The sequence below is a fragment of the Balaenoptera borealis genome, assembly GCF_965194805.1.
Source record: "Balaenoptera borealis genome assembly, chromosome: 7".
NCBI classification, from domain to species: Eukaryota; Metazoa; Chordata; class Mammalia; order Artiodactyla; family Balaenopteridae; genus Balaenoptera; species Balaenoptera borealis.
Window position 1 is genome coordinate 64,000,817 of NC_138864.1, and position 20,078 is coordinate 64,020,894.

General features: G+C 35.3%; 1 protein-coding gene across 3 annotated transcripts in view; it reads right to left on the reverse strand.

The window, feature by feature from the left end:
• Window positions 1-20,078, reverse strand: part of SCIN (scinderin) — a 111,523-nt gene that overhangs the window by 36,533 nt on the left and 54,912 nt on the right. For all 3 annotated transcript variants that reach the window (XM_082398333.1, XM_082398332.1, XM_082398334.1), the window contains exon 4: window positions 17,898-18,047. In XM_082398333.1, coding sequence (XP_082254459.1) covers window positions 17,898-18,047 — 150 coding nt within the window. The remainder of the gene's footprint in view (window positions 1-17,897; window positions 18,048-20,078) is intronic.

A 20,078-nucleotide genomic window follows, 5' to 3' on the forward strand; every position in this document is an offset into this window, starting at 1 on the left:
TGCATATCTGATGCAATCCAAAAGTTCAAGTAAAGCATTTGGTAGAAAATACATTTGAATCTGCTCTGAATTTCTGTACACCAAAATCACAAAAAAAGTCTATAAAGCACCTTAATTAATTCATTTAATTAATTGACATAAATATCATAGGATGTTAAGGACGGGAATCAAATATAAATTTATTGAAAACAATGTGATTTTTATAACAATACATAGATATAATTTCAAGTTTAGAAAATACAAAGAAGCTATTCACTTAGATTCAATAAATATTTAATATACAATGAGATTCCTTGCATAATGCATTTTATAGTCAGTATTCCTTACAATATATTGTGTGAAAATATATACTGCTGAATACCAGACAACAATAAAAATGTATATAAATTCTAATCCTTGCATGAGCACACCACAGCCTCGAGTTTAGAAATACATTAAAGACTTATTTCCTCTCAGAATATGCCCATCTTTTTGTTTATACAGTCATCAATAAAACCCTTTAATTACTGACCACACTAAATGATTATAATATAGTTTTTCTTTTTTTACTAAAGGTAGGATCAAGACAAAAATTAAAATACAACCAAAAGTGCTTTTTTTAGAAAACAGTTTTACCTTGGTAGAAATATGTGTAACTTACAAGAGCAGTGAAAGGTCTCATATACCCTTTAGAAATTGTACTTCAACCAAGACAGTCGTTTGGAATCAACAGTTTGGGTTAAGGACATATTTAATCCTGGGAAGTCTCCCAGTGGACTAAGTAAGTCTGAGATTTGGGGCATACTCGAACTTTTAATTTTCAGACAACAATTCCCATATTAGCTAGGGATCTTAATTAGCCTCTCAAAGGACTGTAGCATAGTTGGAAATTGAACCCAGGGAATTTACCAGAAACAGGCTTAACTCCAGAGGTACAGGGAGGCTGTATATTGCCAGGTATCATTTTAAAATTCAGTTCAACAACTAAGCATTTACCAAACACCTCACTGGGATATACAAAAGAGTTTCCAACCACCCTGCACAACGCTTAAAAACTTTACATCCTTCCTAGAAAGAGGAAAATAGTTTAATACGTTCACCTTATCAACTATGCCATACATTTTGATCTTTGAAATAAACTGTAAATACAGCTTTTCTTTTTCTCTACAGGTAGGATAATGCCTAAATTTAAAACACCCATTTTAGGTTTCTCAAGTGATGAGCATTTAGCTCATGTAACCCTTTGTGTATGAAATAACATATACTTTGACAATCTAAAGAGGAAGGCGAAGAGAGAAGCCTTATCTCAGGATGTTCCATGAAAGTTTCATCTATTGTTCTAGCCAAGACCTGCCACTCCAGCTTGGAGCCCCCCCAAGCTTTCCTTCAATTATTTTCTATAAATTTCTACTTAAAAGTACCACCATCCTCCAACATGCTCCAAACTTACCTTATCTTTCCACAAAACTGACCATTCTCAATTCTCTGTTTGTGTCAGTGAATCTCTCTATTCCTCTATTCACCTGGACTTAAAATCATGTCGTCAGTTTTGAATACTTCCTGTCCTCTACTCTGAGTCTCCTAGCCTCTTAGTCATTAAATTCTCCTTCTTTATGATGATGCTTAGAGTCACTGTTTCCTATCTACATTCATCCCCACCCTAATGAAGTTCTTCATCACCCAAGTCACGGCGTGTGCCTACTCCTGTCAATTCCCTCCTGCCTTCAGTCCCCCCTCATCTTTTCATCCAGAAAGTTATCCTGTGCAATGGCTGAAAGGCCCATCTTATTTCACTTTACTCCAATGCTTCAAGAATATGACTCCAGAAAAAGATTTATATCTTTTATCTGCAGCAGTGATTCTTAAGGTTCAATGTGCTCAAGCGACATCTGAGTAACTTGATAAAATACAGATTCCCAACTGCCAGCTATTAAGTCAGTGGATCTGGGGTGAAGGCCAGGATTCTGCACTCCAGATGATTCTGGATTGGATGCTTACTGACAGAGCCCCAACTCTTCTCTCTGGATTCCAAGGCTCCTCAAGAGGCTGGATGTGACCTACTTGGCATTATTTCCCAGCATCTAGCAAGTAGCCTTCTCTAATCAAGCTCGTGTTTCCCATGTCCCCTGGGAGCCATGCACTTTCCTTCCCCAGGGCTGTACCTAATGCTCTATGTAACTGCTACCTAGGTTGACTGGCTGTGGCAGAAGCAAAACTGAACAATTATTCTTTGGTTGATTCAGTTAATTATAATTAGCACAGTAATAGTTACCACTCATCGGATGTCTACTATGAGTCACACACTGGATCAGGAGCTTTAGACACATGTAATTTAAATCTTATAAGAGCTCCCATTAACCAGATACTGTTATCAATCACCATTTTACAGAAAAGGTCACTGATGCCCAAAGAGGCAAAGCAATTGTTTCACAAAGCTGCTAAGTGTTGAGACTGAGATTCTGGTATAGGTTCCTTTAATGCCATTTCTGTAACTTTCAGAATAATTGGTTGCAAACTTTCCTAAATCAAGAGAAACTAGGCAAGTCTTTGAAATGGACAAAAAGATTCTTTCTATGGATGGTGCCTAAAGGACCCTTCTGGTGATCTGATGTTACAGAGGTCTGCACCTTTCCTTCTCTTTGAGTTATTTTTTAATCCAGTAGAAGACTGATAGCAGCAAATTATTTTGCCCACAGAGATGCACAGGAATGTTGTCTGGTGGAGATGAAACTAATTTCTGCCGTGTGGAAGAGGCCAGTTTTGCAGTTACTAGCAAATTCATTTCAACACTGATTGCCCATACCTTTGTCTGTTCTTTGGGTCCTCTTTGAACTCATTATAATATCTTAGTTGTTTTATTAGTGAATGACTTAAATAACATCTTTGACATGGTTATTTTATATTTGTCTGAGATTCATGATTTTACTTCTTTGAAAACTATCCTTTAACACATAGTACCCCACTTGTCTCAACCACAGATACTGGAATCTGTTTATATATTTATTGCCTTTTACTTTGTTACATGTATTCAGCTAACACTTTTCAAGTCCATTATGTGCCACACTAAGTACTTTAAAAATTTAATGTAACTGATGCTTACATGTTACTATGTACCAGACACCATTCTAAGCACTTTACATTTATTAAGTCATTTCATCTTCATAACAAGCCTATGAGGTGGCACTGTTATTATCCTATTTTACGCCTTAAGAAACAGACTAAGTAACTTGACCAAGGTCACGCAGCCAGTAAGTGACAAAGTCGGGATTTCAGCTCTGGCTCCAGAGTGTGTGTTCTCAACTAACAGGCTGTGCTGCCTCTTGTAGATACTTCAAAAGATCTTCACTTAACTGTTTAGGCCTTGTCTCTGGAGATAAAGCAGAAGTTTTTTCATAGCAGAGACTGTACAGGGGCCACGTTTATTTCTCCCATTCGGATCAGAACAATGCCAGCAAATACCACAGGTGGCACGCGTCCCATACACTATGGTTACGGTGCTCTGCCTTCCTCTCCACGTAGCTTTCATCTTTCTCCAGATCCTCTCTGTCTACTCCCCTTTCCTCTTGGTTCTGCCTATGCTGTGGGCATTAAAGGTCAAAAGAGAGAAGTTCTCTCATCATATCAGAGTGCTGTGGGAGCAGGCAGCCCTTAAAGAGAAGATACAACAGGGTGCAACAAACATGAAAGAGCTACCGAAAAATGTAAAATAACAGAGCAACAATACTTCTTTACCTATAAAACTGTCAAAGGTCAGGAGAAAACTGACCGTATCTAGTGTTGGGAAAGATTCAGTATTCCACCAGGCACCCTGGTGAGAAGGAAAATTCTTAAAAGTGATGACCAGTAGGTAACAGAAACCTTAAAAGCATGCCTATCATTTAGTCCAATTATTCTATTCTAGTAGTTTATTCTAAAGAAATAATTTAAATGTATGCAAAAAATTAATTTAATGAATTCACCACAGCATTATATAATATTAAAAAATGCAAACCACCTAAATGTCCAACATGGAAGGAAGTGATTAAATAAATTAGGCTACATCCAAACAATGGAAAACTATACAGTCATTATAATATCAAAAATTAGTTGATTATCAGGAAAATCTTCATAACATTTCAAATAAAAATCTAGATTTCAAAGCATTATCTACGGTATGAACTCTTTCTTGTAAAAGCACAGAGCTGCATATGTGAAAACAAAGATTAGAAAAAATTTGGTCACTCTTTTTTCAAAGGTGGGACTTGGGGTGATATTTTTCTCTACTACAACTATATTTTGTAAAATTTCAACAAGAAACATGTATTTTTCTTTAATAAATAAACTGTAAAAATTTTATTAGGAAAAACGCTGACCTCTTGAATTTGTTTTGCTCCCAGTAGAATAAACTGCAGTATTTTATTACTTCAAATAGAGTTAATATCACTTCATTTTAACTTATAGTCTACACCTTAGGCTTCTGCCTCAGCCTTATCCACTCGGTTCATCAAAGGATAGTAAATATTACTGGATTCCTAACTGCTCTAAGGCATTTTGATCAGAGAAGCATTTGTTAATGTAAAGACCTAGAAGGAGCCAGCAGGGGCCCAGGGTTCTTAAGTTTTTAGCTAGGAAATTACGTGGCTCCAAAGATCGCATGGGCTATTTTGTTACAGATGGGATGTGAATACAAAAATGGGAGCATCTATATCTTTTCCTCTCTGTTTTGTCAGTAACATAACGGAAACGCGTAACAACATTAAGACACTATTCCAAGTACGTTAAAGAGGTTGGAAATTTGCGGAAATACAATTTTGTTCTCTGCCTAAATAGACCTTCTTTCCTGCTGTTTACTCTTTGCCTTCAACAGGAGTTCAATTCAAAATAACTCAGAAGATATTTATATTAAATCATTAAAGCAAATACACAATCCAACTTTAGATTCACAATCCTCTAGCTTCAGAATTTCCAGGTTTTCATGACCTGTGCCAAGACCGTCCTCAGCGTCTTGTATGTTTTTCTATACGACCCACTGTGGCTTTGTTTTAAAACATAAGTTGGCCTATGTGTAAATTTGTTTTCTCAGAAAGAAGGACGAAGCAGTGAAAAACTTTGCCGTATTTCCATAATCCTTACTGAATTTTCACATTTGCATTTGTTTTTATTTTGAATCTTTTAGCCAGCTCCACATATTTTGGATACAAAATTCCAACATTTGCAATCTTGCTCACACAAGATGCATTTTCCCTCCTTCTGATGTCTGACAGAAAAGTCGAGATGCTTGGACGCTCTACAGTAAGTAATTAAAGTGAACAATAAGAAAAGAGGGGATAATACGTGGCCTGGAGGAAGAACAGTACATAACTCAAAACTCCAGGTCACCTGGGATCAAAATGATCTACCCCGGTGTCAAGTCCTACAGACGTTTAACATAGAGGGTCTTATGTACTTCCCAACCCGAGTTCATCTTGACAGATGAGGAAAATGAGGCTGAAAGAGGTTAGGAGTTTGCCTTAGGCCCAAATCTTATACACACGGAAGCGAGGATGTAAACCCCAGGGCTTCCAACTCCTACTGCAGTTCTTTATATAGATAATGAGACATGGCACTGTTCTTACCTTAATTATTTTACTGTAAACGGCTCTGCTTCTTTTTTCACTAAAAAGAGTAAGCTTCCAGGTTCTAAGAGATAAAATTTTAATTACTCAGTAGTTTTTGTGTCTTATTTCCTTTCCCTAACTGGTAAAAAAATCAGTACATTTCAAGCATATGGAAAGAAATTGTTAAAGTGAAGTACAGCTTCATAGTTATGGTGTATTTACTTACTTCAACGCATTTTATGCCTTTGGTAAGACTACTATTTGATAATAGGGAAGAAACACATATAAAATGATAGGCAATTCTGAGAAGAGCTGAGAACTCCTTTAGCCAGCTCCACCTAATCTGGGTATGGTTCCAACATTTGCTCTCCTGCTTTCTCTCAGTGGTGTGCTTCCCCGCCTTTAAAATACCTTTATCTCTTTATTGATATGTCAAATAAAGGGTAATTTAACATATCAAATAGTGGATAAGGTATTTTAGACTGAGAGAAAGCATGTGAAATACATATTTGGATAAAAGGACAAAGTGAACCAAGCGTCTGCAAAAGAGGGTTCGCTTCATTATCTAGCTCAGGGCTGTCCAGTAGAGTTTTCTGTGACTGCAATATTCCATATCCGTGTGTCCAATACAGTAGTAACTAGCTACCTGTAGCTACTGAGCATCTGAAATGTGACTTATGCGACCAAATAACTAAATTTTAAATTTTATTTAATTTTAGCAAATTTAAATCAAACCCTAATTAGCCACACGTCTCACAGAGGCTGTATTTGACAGTGTAGCTCAGGAGGACTCAGAGAATGCTGTGGCCTTGGGAAACTCATCATGATGCAGGTCTGAACCTCAACATTACTGTAACATCAACGTATTAGAGATTAGATTTAGAGGGTCAAACTCATGAGAAAGTTTACTCATAAATTATTATAATATGGAAAGCTAATCCACAGGTTACTATTACAGAAAGCTAACTTACAAGTTTCTTTAACATGGAAATCCAACTCACAAGTTATTAAAATATGTAAGCCAGAATGTCAACTTTTTAAACTACAGCAGCTGTTTTTCACTGGTTGCATATTAGAACCACCTAGGAGTTATGATAAAGAACACTCAAGTTTGAATCCCATCCGCAGAGATTCTGAATGAAGCCCTGGCACTGTGTATTTGAAGAGCCCCTGGGGCCTGGTTTGGTGATATGATTTAAACCTTTAGTGGCTTCAGCTCTGTTAGCCTGGCTCACTCATCTTAACTATCAGGACAGATCTGCCAAGTCTTTCTGATTTTCACGTACCTTCACATAAAGAATTTCTCTCCTGGACAAATTAGCAGGCCTGGTAGTCTGGAGACTGTCCTGGGTCAACTCTTAGGTAAAGATTTTAGGCTCTCTGCTCCTTCTGGGGATTATTAAACACTTTTACTGTAAGATCGCAAAGCCATTTGGACATTTCTACCCGATCAGTGCTTGAATGGACACTTTCATCATTGGCCTTAGGGGTTCCTAATCTCTATGCTTCACAATGGGCAACCCCACCTTTGTCTTTTTGACAATCCCTTCATTTGCTGAAATCAGACAACCTGAGCTGGATGGACCCACAACTAAGTGACTCTGTGACCTTATTCTCATATTTAAAATAGTATGATAAGTAATACCACTCACAATGATTATGATGATTAAGTGAGGTAAATAAACCTGATTCACATATAACATTTAATGAGATTAGGTGGAGTTTTATGGCAAGAGAGTTGTGAGTTTCCTCTTTATCTACATAATTAAGAAAACTTCCAAGCACCAAAATTTAATTGAGCAAACTCAAAATGGCTTTCATGTACTCTGAGGTTCTTGAAAAATATTTGCATACCTTTTATACTCACATTAAAAGAATGTATTTTCTTTCAAAGAAGATGTCTACCCCAATTACCCTGCACCTAATGCCTCCATAGTATGGATGAAAGGTTGAATGCTGACACTAAGAGATATGAAGGGTCAAGCCAGCCCACTGAGCGCAAAAATTGTGCTACAAAAGCTATTACTTATGATATGTAATAAAATAGGTATGATTGTCAAAAGTGTGTAGCAAAGTTTTGGAAGTTATAAAATAACTTCACAGCAGATGAGATTCCCATCTCTCTGCATATTTAAGATTTGCATGCTCTGGAATGAAGATCTGCCATGATCTGTGAACCACAGGTCTCCCATTCCCATTCCTACATGGGCAAGTTACATAGTCTCTCTACGACTTACTTTCTTCATAAAGTGAGGATGTAGAGATGCTACTGGGGCCCTGCCCATCTCACCTTGGTCTACCTCAGAGGTCATCGCCAGATAATTTCTTAAAGTCCAAAGCCTTCTGCTGTCTGTCTGATGGCATTATCTGGCCACCAGGCTGTACTGTATCTAAATACAAGGCAGGCTAGAGGTTCTGGGGAGTTAAAACCCAAGGAGTGACCCTCAACAAATGAGGGATGGGAGTTACCAGCTAAATCTTGCAGCCACCTCAGCCTTCAGGGGGCCAGTTCTGAAGTGTTCTCCATACAGTTTCTCAGAGGACCCCTCAGGGATTAAGTCCCAGTTGTCTGCAGCAGTAAATAACTTATTAACAAACTATTGCCTCATTTTACTCCTATGCCGCGCTTCCGGTATCATCTTTCTAATAACAATCTGCTCCCAAGTCCTTGTCTCCAAGTTGGCTTTTGGAGGAACACAGACCAAGACAGGGCATAATAACTGTATCCACTTCACAGGGCTGTTGTAAGAATTAAATTAGCTCATCCATGTACAGCCCACAGAAGAATGCCAGTCGTATGGTAAACACTGAATGTTTGTCCTGGTGCTGCTCCTGGTGGACCTCCTCTGCAGCAAATAAAATCCATGACAAATTTGTTTCTTAGATTATGGAATTTCTGTGTCAATGATAAGAAGCACTTGCATCATGTAAAGAAAAATGCAGCTAGAAAGAGTAAAAAGTGAACAGAAAATTCAGCTGACCAGTGAGCCATTTGCCCTTACCCTTGTAAGGCATGACAAGATGAAATTATGCCATCACCTAGCAATGGAGCACCACGACAGTGAATAGCAGAGCAAATGATATTCAATTGTGGGGCATTTGTTACTTGCTTTGGAACAGTTTTTAGTCAACATATTTGTCTTGTCCACATGTCCTCTATCAGATTTCATCAAAATTTATTTTTAGTTTTGGTTAGCTTTTTTAGTTACCAGTCTTCATTGAAATAGAGCATTGATATTTAATTTCACAGTTACACATGGTATAGGACTTCATTTCCCAGTATATTTGTACGGCTTTTTTGTGTACAGATACTAACAGATTTTCTGTTTAATAGTATGTTAGTACCTCTTTTCTGATTAGTAAAATGTTATGGAATATCCAGAACTGAGGATTTCCTATTGAGAGTTTCCACTGAGAGGATACTGTATTGACAAGAACAAACCATGCTTTCCTGACAAATCCTTCTTACATATAAATATATATATATATGTATATATGTATATATATACATATATATATATATAAATATATATACATACACATACACACACACACACATCCAAAACAAAGTAATTGTAAAATTGTGGTGCACTGGATACCCTTGCAAACATAACAGCAATTCTAATAGCAATAACAACAGTTTTGCATTTGCAGAAGTACTGTCAATATAACCCAGTTCCATCACAGTGCGATCCTTGGCTCTGGATAAACATGACTTAAAATCACAATCTAAATGGTCTCTAACTTAGGGAGTTCTTTCCAATACGTGAACACTTTTCCTCATGATATTAAACAATAATTACAAAATAAATACTAAGGAGTTGTGAATCATTGACTCTTGAAAAGTCAACCTTCTAATATCTGGGCTTGGCTAATTCTTAGCACAAGATGTTAACAGGAAACATATACAATTAATATTACAGTTAACTATTATTATATATTTTAACTATTTAATTTACAAAATGAATGTCAAGGAGTTGTGAATCACTGAATCTTAGAGATCTGACCCTTTGATATTTGAGTTTGGCTAATTCTTAGCATAGGAATAAGAAGAAATTGACCTAAAATTGCTGAAATAAAACATAGTCTTACTGTAAGTTTTTTTTTACTATATATATATAAAATCACTAATATTATAACAAACATGAGGAGAAATATAAATAATAGTGAGACTAGAAACCTGCCATTCTAGTTTAATATTTGTGTTAGTTTATCATTTCAAATATAGAAAAGATCCACCCTTCCATACAACCCATCTGTCTTTGAATTGCATTATCCTGTTGATATGTTCTATCACTGTTCCCTTACTTCAGCAGCAAACTAAAGGAGAAATGACCTCATTCAGAAATGCTTGCCAAGTAGTATTAGTTTGGACTGATTATATAAAAGTGACATCTTATCAGTAAGGTCACAAGTGTTCAATGTTGAACTTGGGTGTGACAAAGTGGAAGATTATTTGAAAAATTATTATCTTATTGTTGTATATGGTTAACTATACTTTTACTCTATTTCTTATCTTTGTTCAGAACATTTCAACTTCCCCCACTGGATGAATTGGTGAGGAACAAAATGGATATCTGAATTAAATACTAGACATCCAAATAAAAGATTCATTAAAATAAATGACAATAAATGAATGGTGCCCTGAACAGTGCCTGGCACATAAAGTAAGCTATCAATAAATGGTAGATACAAATAGCTACAGCAACTATTGTGCTCTTGGAAGCATCTTAACTTTGCAGCATGCACTACTCATCACCATAATCTTTGGATTTGGGGTGTGTATTAAGTATCATTGCTGTAAAGCAAAACGGGGGAAATGATTTAATTACAATGCAACAGATATAAGAAAAGGAAAGATTTCTATTTTCTGGTACCTCTGATACTTCCTCTCTATACGTAATATGAGGACTAATCTAGAGACAGTGGCAAATATTTTGGATCCCTTTACCTTAAAATTCTTTGAATGGTAAACCCATAAATGGACCTTCTCTCTCCACTTGGCTCTCATAATAATGTTATTTCAATCAGACAACAAATTCTGGTGAACGTCTCTGATGTGCCAGACACCATGCGATATAAATAGGAAATTCCAAAATACGTCTCAGACATTGTTCAATTTCCCAAAAACTTACAAAAGGAGGTTGGAAAATAAAGGAGGGATAAACAAGGAAGCTAAAACTACTTGGATAGCACACAAACAGAAGTGTACCTCTCTCACAAAACGTTTTCTGTTGTCTCTTAGTGTTAAAGTGTTTACTGTGCCTATTGACCAAATTAGTATCTCAGGCAACTCAAATTTCCATCCTCACAAAGTACAGAGTTGTGACTAACAGTGAAGTAAGAGGACAACAGAAAATAATTTAATGAGTGGTGTGTGTGCGTTACAAACCCACAAAATAACTATGTTTCACATTTAAGGGGCTCAAAACACCCATGTTTATTCCCTGATGCTAAAAAGCTGTGATTTTGATTCTTATTTATACTATTTTCCTATAAATCTTTAGACCCTTTAAAAATACTCTATACTCACTGTTCCAAAATGATCATGAAGGGGGTTTTCAAAACAGCTCCCCCACTTCTATTATTGGTGCTTCTTTGGTTCATTTGATACTATTTTACAAAGATAAATGGGGATTGATTTATCTAATCAAAAATCATCCCCAGAAAATAAAGTTTCTTCCATTCTCTATGGCATCATTTTCAAAATGATTAAGCATGATTCAAATACACAATGTTATTTTAGTTCAAAGATTAAAATATAATGCCATGTAAATCCAGTAAACTCAAGGTTATGCTATGAAAGCAAACGTTTCCACAGAGAAGCTTCACGGAATGTTGACAAAACTCTAAATTTCCAAATTCCAGCTTGCTTTTTCTTCATCTTTTGCTTTACATGCTGAAACTGTATTACTCTTCCAGTGCTTCGATGATTAAATGTTCAAAATCACTCCTGCTTTGACTTTCTGTAAATTTAAATTGTACAACCTTGGGAAGCGTTAGCACCACCGCCTTTGATGTTAAGCATTGATGTTAAGGATAAGACAAATATATTGGGTGATTTCAAAAACAAAGCTCTACATCTGTGTAGTTCCTTGGAGTGCACGGAGCACATTCACTTTTAACCCAGTGGTGAGGAGAGGCAGCACCGAGACTCTAGGCAGCGGCCACGCACAGCGGTCGAGGCCAGTGGACAGCAGTGATGTGTACTAAACAGCAAGAGGAGTGGACAAAGTGGACACTAAGTGGACGAAAACAGAAATAGTGTCCAAGTTTGCTGAACACTAAATGGGGAGGTGACCTGACCTGGGAAGGAAGATTTTACAGATGGCAGAATCCAACTGCAGCTCCTGGGGACATACTTTTTTATTCACAGAATGAACAGTTTTAGACACCTGCTGTCTTATTTCTTACTGTGCTAGGTACTCTCACCTGGAGTGTATGCAATCTACCTAATACGTGGGAAGGTAGATAAGCTCAAGACTCAGTTATCACTTTCCAGGAGATGAGTTTTAACTATCAATCTGTAGAAAGAAGACTAGCAGACTCTATGGATTATCCTTATCTAAACACTAACTGCTCCTATATAAATGCAGTTGGTTTTAAAACTTAATCCACCATATGGCTTTGTTCATATCTTCACCAACACTATCATCTAAAACACAGAAAATTTTTTAAAGCAATACTATCCTCTAGAAAACAGGAAGACAAATGTAATTGGTTTTCTAGAACCACAAAGTTCACAGTTAATTGTATTAATTTTCTAAATATTAATGAGCAATGAGTTAGATCTGTGAGCTTCCACAGATATAAAGGCAAGGTCTTGTCTTCAAGGAATTTAGAGTAGCACTGTTAAGATATAAATTTCATTGGGCAAAGTACTTTGGGGAAGTATAACTAAAATTTTACTCTTTGCCTAAATAGATATCTAAAGGATAATTTAAGAAATATCTGCACAATTCAACTCTAGATTTTATTTACAAGATAACCAGATGAGCACATCATAAATATCTGATCAACTTCTCAAAAGAACGATTGAATAAATTTTCTTATTTTCAAGTAGTCAATTATGACTTATAGTAACAAGATGAACATAATTCCTATACTGGAAGATCCTCTGGAGATTAATCTATTTTATATGCTATTGTCATATAGTCTAAAATACATAAATTTGGGAGAGATGAATTGGGAGTTTGGGATTAGCAGATGCAAACTATTATGTACAGAATGGATAAACTATAAGGTCCTACTGTACAGTACAGGGAACTATGTTCCATATCCTGTGATAAACCATAATGGAAAAGAATATGAAAAAGAATGTGTGTATGTATATATATATGTGTATAACTGAATCACTTTGCTGTACAGCAGAAATGAACACAACATTGTAAATCAACTATACTTCAATAAAATAAATTTAAAAAAATAATAAAATAAAATACATAAGTTTTATCATGAGAAGTCTTTCAACCACTGGTGGTATCATTCTGACCATGTTTTCTCCGGCGTTTGAGGACCCTCACAACCTGTTACCACTCTAGGACTATGTTTTAGATCGGGCACATGCTTATCTTCTCAATCAGACAAAAAAATACAGTCTGAACTTTACTGGGAACCAACCCAGTGATCAATAAACACTTATTGGCTCCTCCTCATTAGGGAGGTTGCCTACACCCTTGCTCTCCGGGTGTGCATCTCTGCCTTGCTTCTGTCTTAACTAAGTAAACTGTTCCTCTGCGTGCTCTCCCACTTGTTGTTGTGCTATGTCTCTAATAATAAACTTTGTACATGCTTCTACAAAAAGAAAAAAACACTTATTAACTGAGACATCATATGACATTCTAATTTTTCTTTCCAATTTTCTTCTTTTACCCAAAATCTAAAATAATGATTGTGCATATGACTTTCCAGGGAGCCTCAGTGTTTTTACAGAAGCAAGAAATCTAACAGTTCAACAACATAGCATCTGCTAACAATCGCCCTGTAGTATTTTTACTGCCAGGATTCCTTCACTACCATTTACAATGATTATAGACTTAACAAGTTTATTAAATTACATCGAAAAAAACTCTTTCCAGGTTAGAAGAATTAGTTGTTTTGTTGTTGTTTCAAACAACTTGCTCCTTCTTTATCCTCTTTTTGATATCTACCCAATGCTATCTTTTTAAAAATGAAAGTATATAAAACATACTGATAAGTGATTCACCTTAGCCATTTTTCCTCAAGGGACTTTTAGCCTCCCTCCTAATGTTTCGAGAATGAGTAGAATCAACAAAGAAAGTTTGAGACCTTCGGGCTAGTGAGATATTTAATTTTCCTTCACATTCATTGATTATTTATTTTAAATATGAAAAGAAAAAAGACCAAGAAAAAAGCTTTACATAATTTACATGCAGCTTTTCATGGTAAATATGTTTACAGTTAGGAGAAAACAAGCACTGAGTATACATGACTTTAATTATACGCTTTAGTTAGTTCTGCTTATAGGATTACTTTCATACTTAGGCATACAAGCTTTTAAAAGTGCTGAAGATACAGATAAGAGGCTGACCACACATCCTGTTTCCCCAGACGGTTCTTGTTAATGCATGTTGTGTCCTGTCTGGTTGGTGCCCACTATTACTCTCCAGAGTGTTTCGTTTGAAGGATAAATTTATGATCATCCTAGAGATAAGTCATATTAAAATTGTGTGAAAATAATATTGTGATCAAAAGATAGTTGAACTACCTCTAAATACAGATCAATTTTTCAAAAGACTCTCCGAAAAAATTTTTTTCAATATTTTCAGTGTTGATCACTTGAATGTGTTACAAACACATGTTCCAAAAATTCAGCATTGAATATGGAGTCATGACAATTGCATCATTTAATGAAAAGTCCTTGATTTCAAGCCATTACCAACCTTTATATATACACTTTCAAAGTTTTTGGAAATAAATAATTTTTTAAAATTCTCATTAAAAATGAGTCATTTAACAGGTCAATTTTATAAGATATTTTGAAAGATTTTTAGAGTTTTGGAATCCTCTAGCAAAGTCAACAGTTCCATTAGAGTCTCAGAAAAAGAAGTAGTGTTCCATTATCTTAAATGAGGTAACTCTTTTTGTCTGTGTGCTATGGATCATTCTGGACCATTTTTGAAGCCTATGAACCCCTACTGATAAATGTATTTTTTAAACGTATAAAATAAAATACTTAGTATTACAATGGAAATCAATTATATTAAAATACAACTATCAAAAAATCAAAATATATTTAAAAAAGCAAACATAAAGTAATAAATAAGCTTCTTCATTTGCTCATTAAATAATATTATTGAAAAGCAGGTCTAATAACTGCCATAATTACCAAGTAGTGATGAGCATAAATGATACTTTGAGGTTACCTGCAATACCTATAGTGTGATCTGAAAAGTCACAAGTTCTGCTCATGCTACTGTGGTTTATCAACTACATTCACAATTGGAGAAAATTTTCACAAAGAAACTGGTGAAAATGAAGCTGTAATTTTTTTCCCAACCAAGTTCATGAGCTCTTTGAATTCTATTGTTACAGTACAACATTAAGAAAGCCTAGAAGTCAAACTTGTTTATCATAAGTCCATAGTTAATTCATCAAACAACTACCTACCCTTGTAATCAGGCCACAAAAGAACATTTCTGAAAACAAAACTTCCCACTGAACACTTTTTAACAAAAAAAAAAAAAGGCTTTCACTCAAAATTCAGTTCAGATCAATTATGAGTGACAGCTGTCAATCATAATGCAGTATAAATTGAACGTACTGAATGGAAACAAAATCAGTGTTTTCTAGGATTTTTTAGAAACCAAAAAACAAAGAGCCCCTAAAACACAGACATAGCATTTTATATTAAACAGTATGTCCCTTATCCCTATCACTGATATTTTAAAATCAAAGTTACATTTTTACAAATTTTTTTCTTCAGGTTTGCATTTTCTCATTTTAATTTAACAGCATAATATAGTCATCGACTATTTAAGCTTTTCTTTCTCAGAACTTTGAATGAAATCCAATAAGCAAAGCCATCAAAAATACATAGGCACAGTTAAGGCCCTCGGCCTCAGTGGTTTCGTTTCCTAGAACAGACTACAAATGACTGGTAATTAAACACAGCCATTGCCTGAGAGACAAGGTTGAATCACAGATCATTGGAACCTAAAGGGACCAGAGAAGCCATTTTGTCTAATCCTCACTTTACAAATGAGGAACCAGAGACAATGAGAGTTTAAGGGACTTTCCAAGATGACCATGGAGAAGCTAGCCTGACAGTTAATGCAACACTCCCTCTAGCTCCCTACAAGGGCGAACTGTGTCCTTGGCTCCACTTCTATCAAAGTATAGCTATTGAGACAAGAAGTTATAATCAATTAGAAATATATCTTATTTATAGATTTTTGCTCCCAAATATGAGGATTAGATGACTTAAATGGTGATCACATCTGCAGAACAGAGGTCTTTAAAAAATATTAAAAGATCAAGAATGTGCTCTAAATAGTTTCAAGGTCTAATGTATTAGTAATGTTAGTCTGACTATTGAAAACTCAGGTTTCAATAGTCATCCCTTATTTGATTTTTTCAGATGGCCTTTTTTTTTCTAATTATAAAAGGAATACACATCCATTACAATAAATTTTGAAAACACAAAGACAAATGAAGAAGAAAATAACAAGAAGCTATATCCCAAGAGTCAAAGCCATATATTGGTAGTGTTGGTAATATTTCAGCATATTTCTTTCCAGATATAAATGTATATATGAATATATAGCTACATAATGTAAACTTACATATTAAGATAATATCGTACCTAAAATTTTATAGCCTGCCTTTTCTCTTAGCATTGTACCGTGATCATCTTCCCATTGAATTAAAATTATTTCTAAAACATCATTAATGTGAAAGTCTGTGTTTGGTGGTTATTAAAGTTTAAAGACATTATAATCAATAAAATGATCTCATTATATAATTTTCGATTGCTGGAGTATGTAGGCTAGCATCGGATCAGGTAACTCTAATGCATTAAATTGCTCTAAATAAAAAATATTAAAAACATATGTTTACAGGATTGTCTTTAGAAAAATTTAAGTGCCCAATGGCTAAAATCATTGGGGGAAAATGCATAATATCCCAGGAAATTAGAGAAGGGAAAACTCAAAGAGATACCTCCTGCTACTATTACATGTGGGAAGATTCAAAAAGGTACTACAGGGCTTCCCTGGTGGCCCAGTGGTTGAGAATCTGCCTACCAATGCAGGGGACACGGGTTCGAGCCCTGGTCTGGGAGGATCCCACATGCCGCGGAGCAACTAGGCCCGTGAGCCACAATTACTGAGCCTGCGCGTCTGGAGCCTGTGCTCCGCAACAAGAGAGGCCGCGATAGTGAGAGGCCCGCGCACCGCGATGAAGAGTGGCTCCCACTTGCCGCAACTAGAGAAAGCCCTCGCACAGAAACGAAGACCCAACACAGCCAAAAATAAATAAATAATTAATTTTAAAACCTTTAAAAAAAAAAAAGGTACTACAACAGGAAATCCTGACAGTGCTCTGTAAAGTCATGAAGGAACACAGTGCTTGGGCAAGGAAGCAGCAATTGGTAAAAACATTTAGTGCCTGGCTCATGTAGGAATTCAATAAATATTTGTTGCATGAATAAATGGGAATCAATTTACCAACATGTATCTAGACACCTGAATATGATTATACCCTTTGACTGATAATCTTACTTAAGGGAATATATACCATATATACACTTGGTCACAACTAAATGTCCAGGACTTGGACGTTGATTAAGTAAATGACAGAGGTATAAAGAGCCATACAGACAATTCATACTGATTTAACAACTATACTAAAATTATGTGTCTTGCCTATACTGTAATTCTTAGTTTAAAATGACTGAAATATATAAAATATTGGTGTATTTAATCTCTTGGTATAAGATTTTATTTCATTCTTTTAATGAAATAATTGTTAATTTTAAAATTGAAGAAAATCACTGTGTTAAAAAAAATTTGAGAAGCCCAGATGAAAAAACTATTATGTTTCTTCCAAAATATTTTCTATAGTCGATCTCAAAGGTCTCGTCCACCTATTTGTCCTTGAATATCACAGAAGACAGGCACAAGACTTCCTTTGATAGTCATCCCAATGGTGGGAGAAAACAGTCGTGATGTTCTATTTTCCTAGTACCATGACTTAGAAAACTGATATCTCCTCTTACCTAACCTTAGCCTAAGTATTAGAGAAGTTGTTAAATCTAACACACACACTAACGCACACAAAACTTAGAGTGGCAAGCTTTTAAAAACCAACACAACTCAATACCGTTATAAGCTCTGATGGTTCATGCCCTTCTTCCACCACAATTAGCTGAGATCTTCCTTTCCTTTCATTGTCCCGAATGCCAGTGGCAACCTGGCTGGCCTTCAGACGCTCATATTTGTTGCAAGAGGATCCACACCACTGGTAAATTTCCTAAAAGAAAAAGACAGATCTTTTGACCCCAGGAATATGTGGAGGATATTCAGCCCTGGTGTAATACACACTGTGATTAATTAGGAGAAAAACAAAAAGGTCTAAACAATTAAATTAAATTGATCTATTATTGAGGTATATATAATCTTATATATTTAATTTATACCTCATTCTGCATCCTGTTGCTTTCAGTTAGCATTATAAAGTAAGCATTTTTAAACATGGAAAATATAAATATATACCTCAGCATTCTCTGTGTATATAATCCACTAAGTACAATTTATAAAAGTAAATTTATATAAATTATTTAAATTTAGAATAATAAATCTAACATATTTCAGATAATCAAGAATCTGTTATAGTAGGAATATGCTCTTGATGATCATAAAACATGACTTATCTCTTTTGTAAAGCAATTTAGCAATTCTTATCAAGAATCATAAAAAGAGTTAAAACTTTGACCCAGTAATATCACTATCTGGAATTTACTTTAATAAATTATTCATAAAGAGAAAACAACACATGTACAAGGGTTTTCACTGATGTGATTATATTAGTGAGGCATTGGAAACACATTAAATGTTCAACAATAGGATTACAGTTATATAAATTATGATATATAGAAAAAATACTTAAACATCAAAATTATACTTTAACAGAAATTTAGAAAAATAGAAACAGCAGTTTGATATATTGTAAATTATATACATTAGTTGCCACTTAGATTAAAATATCTATTTTAGACTTAGGTACAGTGTTCAGAAAGTATACAGTAACAAATGTAAGATAACAATAAAATGTCATTTTCTCCATTAAATGTGGTTTAACAAAAGAAAGAAAGAAATTTAATGGTACCCAGGCCTGGTAGGATGTGGGAGTGGGTATTATCACACACTATTTGGGTGGTAGATACTGACACAGGCTTTTTTTGAGGGCACTTTGGTGTCATACCAAAAAATTATATATGCTTTTAAAATCAGGAAATTCCATTTCTAGGAATCTATTTTATTAGATTCTAGAACTATTCAAACTACTAGAATCTAGAACTATTCAAACATGGGATGCAAAAACAAAGAAACAAACAAAACAAACACAAATGCCCATCAATAGGGAGATGGCCATATAAATGTCATTATGTGGATACTACGGACTATTCTTCAGTGGTTAGAAATTGAGGGCAATCTTTAAACACCGATGTTAAAAATATTCAGGTATATCATAAAATAAAGCCACAGAATAATATAGCTCCATTAAAGTACAAAAACAAAAATATAAGCTCTGTTTCTGCCTTTGCAGAAAAAAATTTTTAAAGATACACAGTATCTTTAATACATGGGAAGGGGCATGTATTTGCAGAAAGAAAGCCTTCAGTGTTTGCTGTATCTAAATCAGTGTTTTTTCCTTTTCTTTTTTAAATGTCACGCACATTTATTAGCTGCCTATTAGGAGCTAGATGTTGGGAATAAAGAGATGAATGAGCGAAAACTAGCAAGGAGAGACTGACATGTAGACAACTCATGCTAATAATATGTTTGCACTACACTTAGTTTTCAAAACGTTTCCACACATACTTCCTCTAGTCAATCCGGAGAGAGGGTTGCTTTGTGGTTAAGTACAATATAACGGAGACAGACTTCAGCAGCTACTTTCTATGTGACTTTGTTTGCAATTTTTAAAAGAGGAAATAAATTAATAACAGCAAATAAAAGGGCACCCCAAAATTCAGAGAGACAGGCTCTTTTCTCTAATCACAAGACATTTCCAGTCCAGAGTCATTTCTCCATTCAAAAATAGTTCACTGATGACCTGAAATTGGGCAGGATCCCTCTCCCTGGGGGCACAACCTGAAAGCACACAGGCCGGCGACAGTCTCTCTGTCCCCTTAAACCAGCCCCCCACTCCCATGATCCTGCTTCGCCTCTTCCACACTCCTCTTCAAGAATAAAATATAAGTCTTAGGAATTCAAGCCTTTAGAAGAAGTAAAAGAAAAAGAGACTGTGCTTTGCAATTCCTTTCATTTTAGAATCTAA